Source organism: Phoenix dactylifera, chromosome 8 (genome assembly GCF_009389715.1).
Source record: "Phoenix dactylifera cultivar Barhee BC4 chromosome 8, palm_55x_up_171113_PBpolish2nd_filt_p, whole genome shotgun sequence".
NCBI classification, from domain to species: domain Eukaryota; kingdom Viridiplantae; phylum Streptophyta; class Magnoliopsida; order Arecales; family Arecaceae; genus Phoenix; species Phoenix dactylifera.
The window spans coordinates 8,823,489-8,837,349 of NC_052399.1; the positions used below are offsets into that span (position 1 = coordinate 8,823,489).

The 13,861-nt window shown below is 45.9% G+C and overlaps 1 protein-coding gene across 1 annotated transcript; it reads left to right on the forward strand.

The window, feature by feature from the left end:
- Positions 1 to 385: 385 nt before the first annotated feature.
- Positions 386 to 6,485, forward strand: LOC103697976 (laccase-14-like). Its single transcript, XM_039128865.1, has 6 exons — positions 386 to 540; positions 827 to 978; positions 2,585 to 2,829; positions 2,932 to 3,060; positions 4,447 to 5,400; positions 6,184 to 6,485. Exons 1-6 carry the CDS (start codon positions 451 to 453, stop codon positions 6,312 to 6,314), a joined length of 1,701 nt encoding a protein of 566 aa, XP_038984793.1. The 5' UTR covers positions 386 to 450; the 3' UTR covers positions 6,315 to 6,485.
- Positions 6,486 to 13,861: the final 7,376 nt, after the last annotated feature.

Below are 13,861 nucleotides of genomic sequence, written 5' to 3' on the forward strand. Positions count from 1 at the left end.
TGTTCTGTTTCCAACAGCAAGGAAGCTGCTTGGCAAATCACAACCATCATCAATCGATATTATCGTCAAAGAGCCAACCGGACCCACGGCTAGGATTACATCGGCGCGCCATTTTGCTGTTCAGGAACATCAGCAGATCCTCGTTAAGCCTCCGTTTCCAAAAACACCAGAGGTTCACTCCAGTTAGTGTTTCACCTCTTTAATCCTTCCATCTACTTCATCGTCCCGAAGTCAAACATAGCAAGCCTTTAAATGCTTCACTCTGTACCTGATGGTCCCAGCTCACCTGCTACGTCTCGATCATTGCCCCCTTATACCAAACTGTCCATTGATTGAGGTACGTACACCCACCTTAATTTCCCTATAAAATGTCCCCATATAACTTTCGAGGCAGACTTCAGTTTGGATAGCAAGCAGAGGGCTTCTCTTATATGCTCCAGAGAGACGAGGATGACATCGTTGTTATCGCTTGTGGTGGTGGCGTTCTTTGCGCTACTCTTTTGCCCAGGCTGGTGCGAGACCTATCACCATGTCTTCCATGTAAGTATCATTCATCTCCTCATTGTTGAGGGCTAGCAAGGCATTTCACTATAGCTTTACTCTTATGTCATCAATAGGCCCTCTGCTTTTTCCTGAGATATGGTCTTTTTGTTCCCATGCATGAATCTTATGGTGATCTTTTAATACGCAATTTGTGATGCCTCCATCATAGGATGGTGCTGCACCAAATCTAATCTCACGGATTTTGAGAACAAAAACTGAGCTTGCGTTTGTATTAGAGGGTGTGTCTGGGTGTTGACGTGTTTAGTTTGAAATGTGGGTGCAGGTGAAAGAGGCATCTTACACTCGGTTGTGCAGAACGAAGAAGATTTTGACGGTCAACGGACAGTTTCCGGGGCCTACTTTACATGCTTACAGAGGAGACAAGTTGGTCGTCAAGGTCTACAACATTGCACAAGAGAATGTAACCTTACACTGGTATGATTAGCTAAGCCCCCATAATTGCTTTGATCTGGTGCACCAAATCGATCACCAAGTATACCTAAATATCTATAGAAAGAAGTACAGATATTCGGTGATTGGTGTAGTTGTGCACCTTGAAGGTGCATACGTGCCGTGCTCACCCCAAGGATGTGGGCAAATCACCACACAAAATAGCCACAAGGTAGTGTTCCTGTAGGCAGCATGCATGCAGTTGGTAAATAAAACAGGTATAAGACTTGGATCAAACAGTATTGGGAAAGCAAGTATAAGCAAGGAACAATTATACCGATCAAACTTACTTATGTCGAATATAACTATTCCGTATAAGAGTTGTCATAAAGTTTTTTTTTTTTTGGTACATCGACAGTTTATACACAACGAGTGTAAATACAACGAGAAAAATCAGAAAGACAATGCAAGGGAGATAAAATAGAGACGTGATTCTTCCAAATAAAATTTTCAGAGTGATCAACCATATAAGATACCACCCAATCTGTCGCGCAGTTGACCTCTCTGAATACCATAAAGTATTTTTTGGTGTAAAGCTATTATTACTTTTTACTTTTCTATGGAGAAGACAATTGTCATCTAAAACCTACTCCAAAAACTATAATCAAACAAAAAATAGAATAACTTATGGTATGGTTATTCCAGTATATGCGACTTTTTCCTATTTCCATAAGCCAAACACAACCTTCCGAGCCTTGACCTGATGCAAGTGTTCATCACCAAGGGACAAGAGCCATATCCACACACGCATATATATATATATATATATATATATATATATATATATATATATATATATATATATATATATATATATATATATATATATATATATATATATATATATAACAGATGCAACTTAAGACGTAATAATTAAGCATTTCCCTTTTAAATAACAAGGCTTTTTATAGTACTTGTGATCGCTGTCATGCACCCATGTGTTTGGTAACGCAAATCATGGCTGGCTCACCTACTACAACGACTTCGCCACATAAGTATCCATCAATGCATGGCTGCGGGGTTGCGTTTGGAAGTTTGTAGTTGGTAGTGCAGTACCCTATGTACATAGGAGCTAGCGGGCCTCACAGCTCTACCACGTACATGGAGGAATTGATATTTTGAACCGAAACCACTTGTGAATCCCACCAATTACCTCGTGAACCGTGAACGAAATTTTCTGGGAACCGGAGTTGATCAATCTGCAACGTCGATTACTTATTGATTACGCAAAACCTTCCTACAACTGATGACATGAAAATTGGGATGCGATGCGATTGATTGTGTGCATTTCGGAGAAACACAGAAGCATACGATCGACATCATTATTCCTTTACCAAAACCTTACGTTGATGTCGCTCTTTGAGCAATAACTTGGTCCTGCTGTCGTGAGGTACGTACACACATTATATAGCTATATCCAAATATTTGCACAGGTAATAGGCCATATTAAGAAGTAATGATAGGTTACCCTTTTGAACTATCATGACCTACCCGATTGTTTTTTAAAAAAAAAATTGTTTTTTTTTTTTAAAAAAAGAAGAAGAAAGATTAGGTTTAGCCTAATTCTGTCTGCATGTGAAAATGCATGCAGGCATGGAGTAAAGCAACCAAGGAATCCATGGTCAGATGGCCCTGAATCCATTACCCAATGCGCTATCCAGCCCGGATCCTCCTTCATCTACACCATCACGTTCACCGACGAAGAAGGCACGCTTTGGTGGCACGCCCACAATGACTACACCCGGGCCACCGTTCACGGCGCCATCGTCGTGTACCCCAGACATGGGACCTCGTACCCCTTCCCAAAGCCCAGTGGAGAAGTCGTCATAGTACTCGGTGCGTATAGATGCATGTTTTGCTTTTGCATGGGGCATTAATTCACATGCACAGTTGAGTACATATTTTTTTCTCTCTCTCTCTTTCGATTACTGGTTGCAGGAGAGTGGTGGAACAAGGACGTGAATGCAGTACTTGAGAAGGCCCTTGAAACAGGAGGAGAGCCTAACGCGTCGGATTCGTTCACTATTAATGGACAACCCGGCGATCTCTACCCGTGCTCCAAGCCAGGTAGGTTCCTGTTCTACAGCTCTAATTGAACAAAACTTCATGGTAACGTTTGGTCCACTTTTTTTAGTACCTTTTCTCTTCAAGCCCTCGGGAACTTATCGTTTTATAGAAGTATTCGAAGGCCCCCATCCATCAAAACAGGTGACGCCTTATATGCTAGCTTGCCCTTCCAATTAATAAATGACATGCCGTTTAGGGCTCCAAAATGCTTTGGATGCCCACTAGTTTACTCCAAAAGTTTTTTTCCTTCTTTTTTCTTCCCCCATTAATGCCGGGTTGGCAATCTATTTAGTGCTCAACTGCCTTCTGTGCATAACAATAATTCTCGTGATTCAAACCAATCCCCTTGCCACATATGACAAAACTTCTATTGTTCACGTACGGAACAGGAATCATCCAGCTAATGAGTCTAATTGGCATCACATGGAAACAACTGGTCATCGTCCTATATAGGGCTACTAACCAGTCAGGTCGCTCTCCTGAAACATCCTACACGTATATCTTGCCTCGTTTATTGAGATTTAAGTACAAGAAATTGTCCGTGTATGTTTTGGGGTGGTTGGGGGGAGTTGAGAGAGAGAGATTTATGTAAAAGCTAGCCATGGCCTAGCTAGTTACAATTACTACCAAACAAGATTCCACTCACAAAGTTGATGAGTTGAATCCAGGTTGGCTTTTGAGGTTTAGTTCTTACAACAGAAAAAGCTGTACCGCACCTTCTATATATTCACCACTCACAGCACCAGCAAAGAGTGATTGGCGATGGAATCTTTACATGGTACCGTAGAAAACCATCTTTGTCAACAGAAATAGTTCTGAATACTTCCTAGTATAAATTCAAATTTCATAGGTGGATAGATGTATATGGATTGATAATTAGCTCACGTTTTGACCATATTTACTTTTACTCTTCTTTTTTTTTTTGGGTGAGAACGGCAATTCAAATAGCTCGAATGCGAGTATATCCTGTCAAGTCTTTACTTTTACTCTTCACTGAACAAGGAGACACCGTTTTCCCTAGGCAAGGCTTTTAGCTCCAAAATGTTATATGTCTTTTGCCCAGGAGAGGCTAAAAATCAGAATAAGATCAAAAATCTAGATTGAGATGCACTTCACTTTAGCCCTCGCCTGGAACAATTTACGGAAAGGAGGGCTCCTATATATATATATATATATATATATATATATATATATATATATATATATATATATATATATTATATATATATATATATATATATATATATATATATATATATATATATATGTATGTATGTATGTATGTATGTATGTATGTAAATTACCAAAATTTACATCCAAAGTAAACTACCTTGTTTGAGAAATCAGAACTTTTAGCATCTCCCTAGTTTTGTGCATCTCTTGCAGGTACTTTCAGAATGCTTGTAGAACATGGCAAGACCTACCTCCTCCGAATGGTGAATGCTGCAATGGATGACGGCCTATTCTTCTCGATCGCCGATCACCTGCTCACTCTTGTTGGGTCTGATGGGAGCTACACCAAAGCACTAACTACAGACTACATCCTGATAAGCCCAGGCGAGACCATGGACCTGCTACTGAATGCCAACCAATCCCCTAGAAACCTCTACTACATGGCGGCAAGAGCATTTAGCTATCAACCGGTCAACAATATCGACAACACCACCACCACTGCCATCGTCCAATACAAGTCCCATTACACCCAACGGTCCACCAACCCTCTCCTCCCAACTCTTCCCTTCTACAACGATACTGAAGCAGCTTCCAAGTTCAGCTTTTCAATCCGTAGTCCCGCAGGCATGCACTGGCCCATCAATTGCCCTCAAAGGTTCGACCAACGGATGATAATAGCAGTGGCCGTGAACGAGCTCGAGTGCCAATTAAGTGGCTCGTGTGAAGGACCTAATGGCACCAGGCTCTCATCGAGTCTTAACAACATAAGCTTCGTGAACCCGCCCATAGATATCCTTGAAGCATATTACAAGGGGATAAATGGGGTTTTTGGTACAAGTTTTCCGAGCAGGCCCTTGCACTACTACAATTTCACAGCGGAGTACCAGCCGCTGGAGCTTTTGAAGCCTAGGCTGGGGACGATGGTTAGGGTTTTGGAGTATGGGGCGACGGTGGAGATTGTGTTCCAGGGCACGTCGCTGGTGAGGGCTGAGAGCCATCCCATGCACTTGCATGGCTTCAGCTTTTACGTGGTGGGGTGGGGATTTGGGAATTTTAACGAAGAGAAGGATCCATTAGGATATAACTTGGAGGACCCTCCGCTGAAGAATACAATTGGAGTTCCAAGGAATGGATGGGTGGCCGTCAGGTTTACAGCTAATAATCCTGGTAAGTTTCATTAATTCGGTAGAGTCTAAGGGTTATATTTTTGTTAAGAAATCTTTTTTTGATGTGTATAAATAGTTTTGCTAAAATCATAAGAAAGGGCCCAAGAAAAAAATTAATGAAAACCCGAAAGAAGCACTACCCTAAGCTATATTAGAGTACTCCTTATAAGCAGGACCCGCATTAAGAAAGGTGCAGTTCAGGTCCATTGCAAAAGAGTCTCTACTGGGGCTTTGAGATTCTGTGCTTGGTGCAATATACTGCTTGCACAAAAATTTGAAAGCATCACTCTGCATCACAACTTAGCTCCAGGTATGCACAGGGGTCAGGCTACAAGTAGAATTTTGTGTTGTTTGAGTCAAGTAATTAAGCCAATCTTTGTGCAAATTTAGGATTACCCCTGAGCATGCCTAATCCACGTGCTCACCTAGACTAGAATGAAATTACGAGAAACCACTTCCAAGCATGTGCTGCTGTGCCGCACCGGTGCGCAATGCATAAACTCGTTCATGGATTCAGTATTCTTGACCTAGATTTGCATGTCAGGATTCAACCCTTGTCTCGTACCGAAACAAAATTAACTTCTGATCAAGTACAATGAAAGCTAGCAAATGTCATGAACACTAGAGTTTCTTGCCATTGCCTAACCAAGCTTGTTGAGGCATAAGAGCAACATACCTTAGGTGTAGGTCGATCAAGCGAGCAAACCCTACCTGCTGTATGAATGCCCTAGTTTGTTATTCCTCCTATTTAATTATGCTAACGTAGATCATGCATTGTGGTCAGGGGTGTGGCTCTTGCACTGCCATTTGGAGCGCCATCTCATCTGGGGAATGGCCACCGTGCTCATAGTGAAAGATGGTGAGGGCCCGGAGGCAAAGCTGCTGCCTCCACCTCCTCACATGCCTCCGTGTTAAACCCTACCTGGAAGCACAATTGGATCCATATTTGTTATTTAGACGAGCTTGTTATGGATTCTTAGGTTTCATCTATTATATATTGTGAGAAAATACTGTTTGTATTTGATGTTGGCTGTGAAAGCTTTGACAAGATCATATTAGAAGAATAATTCCTACCATTTTCAATCAGTGATTGATGCCCATGCTCAAGCACATATATATATATATATATATATATATATATATGAACGATGGGCTCTGAGATTGTTGTTGGAAGAGCAATGCTAACAAGGATTGATGGAACTCCAAGCAGAAATCCTGTAACTCCATCATCTGCTGCACCACGCACCAGCGAAACAAACATAATTTCTATGGATTGATGGACCTATTCTCAACTGATAATAAAAGGAAATAATCCAAGTAATCAATCCATGAATTAGGGCTGCATTTCCGGCTAGAAATTTTACGATATATAACAAAGGCATTTAGGAACATTTTTATTGGATTGAGCAATCCAACAACTTTGATGAAACCCTTGCATTATTCTTTAATTTAATAGCACCAAAAATATATTTGTTTGAAACATCAAAATAATTGTCTATGAAAGTATAAAATATTTATAACATGGTCTCACAATTGGCCCAATTTAGTAAAAGAAAGCTCCGGTGGTAGGTTAACCAGCCTGCCAAATTGCGTTCACAGGCCCAATTAGCCGCCCGAACCCACGTGGTCGGCCCATTCAGATCCAATCTCCTCGACCAGCCGCGTCTGGTAGACCAAGTTCGGGCCGAAGACGTAGGAAAAATTGATCCGTTTTGGATCTCACGTAAGCCTTAAAAATTGGCGAAATACCTTTTAATGTTGACAAAACTATAAAAAAGAAGCGAGGACCCATTACAGCGTCATTTCGTCTAACCCATTACAGTGTCATTTCACCATTCCGGACATAATCTGAGATGATTGCAATCCATGATAAACTCATATTCTTTATACAATTAAATGGTATTTTAGTCAAACTTGGAATATACTGTGACCAGAGAATTCTTGATAAGGAATTCCGATCCATATCCATGGATAGCTCTCTCTTTTTATATATTCCAAAAGGGCACAGGGTGGTAACAGCATCCATAACAAACAATTCTTTTTTTCTTTTTTTTTTTTTTTTTTTGTGAAAACGGCAATTCATATAGCTCTAACTTGAGTACATCCAACCAAATCCAAAGAAATTAAAGAGTACAAAAAAGTGGGAATGTCAGCTATAGGAGGCGATCCAGTCAGCTGCTCTGTTCGCCTCCCGATACACATATGTTGTTTAAAAATCACCCATCACCTGAACAAAACTCCGAGTCTCCAGGATGAGCGGGTGACCGTCACCGTACCTATCCACACCCCGGATCCAATCGATCACCGCAAAAGAGTCCCCCTCGAGATGCACCCGCTCGGCGCCGAGGATCCTCCTTGCGAAGGATAAGCTCTCTCAAGCAGCCCGCAGCTCAGCCCCAACAACGATGAGCCCTGACATGCGTCGTCCCCCAGCAGCTATCAACCTGCCCAGGGAGTTTCTGATCACAAAACCCACACCTCCAGAAGCACCGTCCATCGACCGACTATCGTCAAAGTTAACCTTGAGATGATCAGGGGGTGGGGGCACCCATGAAACAAGGGCGAACCTAGTTGCTATAACAGCGGAGAGAGTACCCCAGATGTCCTTGGCCATCCTAGAAGAAAACAAAGTGGTAGCACCGATGACCTCCCCTGCCTGTAGCACAGCTCGATCCACCACCATCCTCGAGGACCACCTCCTCCCCTTAAAGAGTCCAGCATTTCTATGCAATCAGATATAGTAAGTCAAGTGTGTGAGTAGAATGCCTGCCTCAACCAAACTGGGGCTCTGCACTGATGCTCTCAGCACGTGAATAAGGTCCTGTGCCGACTCCACCGAAGTAGAAAGTGGAACAGGAGACCTACTCCATATCTCTCTGGCCCTGGGGCACTGTAATAGAACATGATCAATGGTCTCCTATGTATCTATACACAAATCGCAAACTCGAGAAATCCGTATGCCCCGGCTCGCTAGCAGACTCTTGGTCGGAAGGCAGCCCCATGCCACCTTCCTAACGAAAAGCGCCACCCGCGAGTGAACCCGCATCCTCCATATCCATCCTCCCTCCGATCTGCCGATCTGGCGCTCTCCTAATCAAAGTATAGAGATCCCTGGCTCGTACCTGCGACCGACCGGTCGGCAACCATACTAACCTGTCAGGCACCTCCTGGGTAGGAACTGGGAGACCCATGATCACCTCTGCCAGCTGCTCCCCAAACACCTCCCATATCAATCCCTCCTTCCACCGGTCCCCATCTGGGTCCATCAGGTAGCTGACCCTATATCCAGCAATCCTCGTCGAGTCTACCATGGTCGGGAGTCGGCTGATCGGCTGCTCAGTCACCCAGCTATCCTCCGAAACATCTATGGACCGCCCATCTCCAATAGCCCATCTGATCTTCGGAAGCACCAACGCTGGTCTAGCACACATCTCTTTCCAAACCGAAGAGTGGAGCTGGCCCCCTCGTGCTCCACGTAGCAACGCTCCATATTTGGCCCTCATCAACAAGGACCACATAATATTCATTAGAGCCTCCCGTCTCACCTCCAGAGACAACAGTCCCAAGCCTCCATACCTACTCGGCTGACACACCACCTCTCATGCCAACAAGTGGATACCACCTCTACCCATGCTCCTCCCCCACACAAAGTTCCTAAAGAGCTACTCAAGGATCCCCACAAAAGATACAGGAATAAAGAAATTGGATAATAAATAAATGGGGATCGAAGAAAGGACTGACCGAACTAGGGTAATCCTCCCCATCATAGAGAGAGTATGCATTTGCCATCCCTCCTATCTGTGCCTGACGCTAATCTCAAGTGAGGAACAGTCCCCGCTGCACAACCGCCGTCCACTGATCGGGACCCCCAGATACCTCAATATGCCCTCCTGCTCACCCACCCCCAAAGTTTCCAAGATAGAGATCTTCACTGTCTGCCTGATCTTCGGGCTGAAACATACAGATGACTTCAGCAAGTTGACTCGCTACCCCGACACTTGACAGTAGTGCCAAAGAATCCTGCGGAGGACCCCTGTGGCCTGCCTCGAAGCCCGGACAAACAATAAGCAGTCATCAGCAAAAAGTAGATGAGAGAATGAAGGACCCCCCACCACAGGGCTATAAGCCTCCAACTCCTAAGTGGCCATCGCCTGTTTGAGAGTTCTGGATAGCGCGTCCACACACATCATGAATAGCAGTGGAGAAAGGGGACATCCCTGGCGTAGCCCTCCAGCAGACTCAAAAAATCGGAATGGTGAGCCATTCACCAAGATGGCGAATGATGGAACCCTCACACAGCTCATGACCTATCCGATCCATGTCTTATGAAAGTCAAACCCCTGCATAGACCGCATCAAAAAATCCCAGCACATCCTGTTGTACGCCCTCTCCATGCCGAGCTTGATCTCCATCAAGCTCCTCCTCATCGGTGCCCTGCGCAAGTCAAATATAAACTCCTAGGCAATCAGCATATTATTCGAAATACTCCGCCCTTCCAAAAAAGCATCCTGCTCCAGACTGATCAACCTTAGCAAAATATCCCTCAACCTGACGGCAAGAATCTTCACCGTAGCCTTGTACAAGGTCGTACAAAGACTAATTGGGCGAAAGTGTCCCGGCTCAGTGGTGTCCTGCCGTTTCGGTATCAGTGTGATAAAGATCCACTGCCAATCCGTCGACATCGCGAATGTCTTGAAAAACTGCTATATGGCGGCTGTCACATCCTGTCCAACTATCGTCCAGTACCTCCGAAAGAATAGAGGTGGAACCATCAGGCCCCGGGGCCTTGTCCCTCTCAAGGGACCAGACCGCCTCCCTAACCTCCCTTGCCGAAACCGGCCTAATTAGTGCTGCAGTCTCCTTCGCCGACACCTCAACCTCAGGCGCCGATATGTCATTTGAACTACCACCCCCTAACTGCTCAGTCCACCGAGTCCTGAAAAAACTCTCCATAATCTGCCGTATCTGATCAGGGTCCTCCGACAACTGCCCATCCTCACCCCTAATAGCTCTGATTCTGTTTTAGTGCCTCCTAATGACTGTCGCCTGGTGAAAAAACCTAGTATTCCGGTCCCCCTCCATCAACCACTAAATCCTCGACTTCTGTCTCTAGAATATTTTCTGCTGTCTGAGTAGAGAATCATGCAATGCCAAGTGTGATCTGAGCTCCACTACCTCCTCCTCTGATAAACCTCCCCTCTGAGCCTCCTGAGCCTGTAGACTGGTGATAGTCCCCTCTAGATCTTCTACCCTCCTGAAGATGTCCCCCACCTCCTCATAGTTTCACCTCCGCAGCCGTCTCCTTGTCAACTCTAGTCGGCGAGAGACCTGATACATAGCATCTCCCCTAACTGGTGTCCTCCATGCCTCCCGAACCATCTCCCAAGACCGAGGGTAACTGAGCCAAAACTTCTCAAACCTAAATGGGGAACGGGCAGAAACACGCACCTCAGTGCTCACCAATAGTGAACTGTGGTCTGATGCAATTCGGGTAGATGTCTAACCTGGTAGTCAGAAAAATACTGAATCCATCTAGCAGTGGCATATGCTCTATCTAGTCGCTTCCAGACTCTGGCCTGTCCCTGCTGGTTGTTACACCATGTAAACTTCGGGCCGGAGAACCCCAGATCAACCAAACCATTCAATATAAGGAAGTCCTCGAACTCCCTAATCTTCCTTTTATAAGAGAAGGGTCCCCCCCTCTTCTTCTGGTGATCAACAATGTAATTAAAGTCACTTGCCATTAACATAGAGTATCCCTGACTGATCAACTGAGTAGCCTCCTTCCACAAGATCCTCCTCACCCTATAGTCTGTGCTCGCATACACAGCTGACAGGACCCATGGGCTTCTATTACCCTTCGAAATGACCATGATCACATCTTGATTGCAAACATTGAATATGTCCAAACGACAACACCCCTAAGCCCAAGTAACAATAATACCTCCAGAAAGTTCTTGAGATTCTACTGCATAGAATCCCCATCCCCTCGGCAGTACTCTCCTTGCCTTCTGAAGGCCTCTCCCAGATAACCGGGTCTCAAACAATACACATATGTTCAAATTGTGCTGATGCACCAACCTACGAAAAGCCGGGGCAAAAGACGGCTTCCCCGCACCACGTTAGTTCCATAGAATAACCTTTATTGATCACACGACAAATTAACATGGCCCACTTCCCCGGGGCCACTCCCACAATCTACCTCTGCATTCAAGGGCCCCTCCCTTGCAAGATCATCAATTCTGACTTCCTTGATTGAAGCCCTTAATTGGAACAAGACCTGCATATGATCCCCTTCTTTGTTTGCCTGTGCCATACTACACCCTGGATCCCCAAATTTCATACCAGAGTCCACAACATCTCCTTGCTTCCCATTGGCACCAGAGCCATGACCATCCCCTCTGTGTGCCAATTTCGTCAAAAGGCTGGGATCACTATTTGTCCGTGCCAAATGGCATGCTGTGCTGACTGAGGGCAACTCCTCACTGCCCGTGGCCGCTCCCAGCAAACGAGAGCCGACTCCATCAACCACCCGAGCTACGCCCGGTCGTTCCGCCCTAACCTTCCCGGGCGTCGCACTGGCCGTCGCTATCGCCTCCATCCCCGCCAGGCCCGCTGCCGCCGAGAAGGTCAGCGTCAGCTTCCACCCCAATTTCACCTCACCTCCAGCTCGACTCATCCCGATAGCTCCCCGGAGGTTAGATTCCACCCGAGGAGGCCGATGTCGCACCGCCGCTTGGGGTGGAGGGGAGCTCCGGCTTCTCCAGTGTCGGACGCCCTCCATCTTCTTCGAATCCCCGGTCGGAGGCTGCATTCCCCCCAAGACCGGACTGGGGCCCAGACACTAGGGGACCTGGACTGCTTCATCGGAATTCGACCCAGCCCACCCGAGCGCGGAACAGGCTCCCCCATGGGCCCAACATCGGCCTGGCCTATAGCGGAACTAGACCCACACGGGCCCGTCATCCTCCCTGACCCCGGTCGAAGGCCGCATCCCCCCCAGGACTGGACTGGGGCCCAGACACCAGGGGACCTGGACCGCTTCATCGGACTTCGACCCAGCCCACCTGAGCACGGAACAGGCTCCCCCATGGGCCCAACATCGGCCTGGCCTGTAGCGGAACTAGACCCACACGGGCCCGTCATCCTCCCCGACTCGGTCTGAGACTCAGATTCTGTTGCCCAGATAGACAACCCAAGAGGGGGGGGGGGTGAATTGGGTTTTAAAATAATTTGAATAATTAAAACGATGTGGTTGATTAATTAAAAACTATTGCAAGTTATTTAATTAATGCTAAGTGCTGTGAGTGATGTGAGGGGAAGAAGAAGAGAGACAATCCAACACAAACACAAGGTTTTATAGTGGTTCGGAGCTAACCCTTGCTCCTACGTCCACTCCCCAAGTCTCACTTGGGAATTCACTATAACCCCCTTGGATTACAGCCGGTTGTTTTCCAAGCTCACAACCAAACTTGTTGTTTTACGAGCTCACAACGAACTCGATCGGTTTTCCCAGGCTCACCGACTAGAACCGCCCCGATTGTTTTCCCGGGATCACAATCAAACCCTTACACACGTTGGTTTTAACTCGGCTCACCAACCAACCACAATCTCCTTGATTCAATCCCCGATTGAACCAAGTAAATACAAGTTGTAGAAAGAAAACAGAAAATGAGCTTCCCAAAAAGCAGATGAAAACAATATGAACAATAAATGAAGTTAAAAAGCCTCAAACGCTTTTAGATTGGAGATGAGGAATGGCTTCTTAAACTTCTGGTCTCCTCTAGAAAGAGTAGTCGACTTGAATGCAGGAGAAGGAGGCTTTAATTGCTGGGAAGATGTAGTTGGAAGCAGTAAATGCAGATCTTCCTCTTTTTCGTTGAAGAGCACGTTGCAGAGCTTGAATGCTTGATTAGTTGGAGTGGAATGGTTGTTCTCTTCCTTGCTACAGTCCTCTGTGGCTATTTAAGCCAACCCCCACGGAAACTAGCCGTTAGAGTGCTTTTTCTGCCCGTTCTGAACACTCTGCGCAGCCTGACAATATGACCGTTGGTGGGTTGGAGTCGACTCGCGCGATCAGGAGTCGACTCGGCTGTAGCGGGAGTCGACTCAAGCTTTTCCGGAGTCGACTCGGCAACTGTTCCAAATTTGAATTAAAGTTGCCTTCACGACTGGGAGTCGACTCGTCTTGACCTGGAGTCGACTCGTCAACTTCTGGAGCTGACTTGGCAATTTTGGAGTCGGCTCATCCACTGAAGTCCGTGGATCCAATTTTGAATTTTGTCCACTCGAGTCGACTCGACTGTCCTGGGAGTCGACTCGAATCTCAGAGCCCGAACTCTCGATCCTCTGTCTTTTGGCTCGTCCAGTCTTGGAGTCGACTTGAACTTCCTTGGAGTCGACTCGGCTCTCAGTTTCCGAAATATGGTCTTCTGCCTTTTGACGTGAAGCTGTCTTGGAGT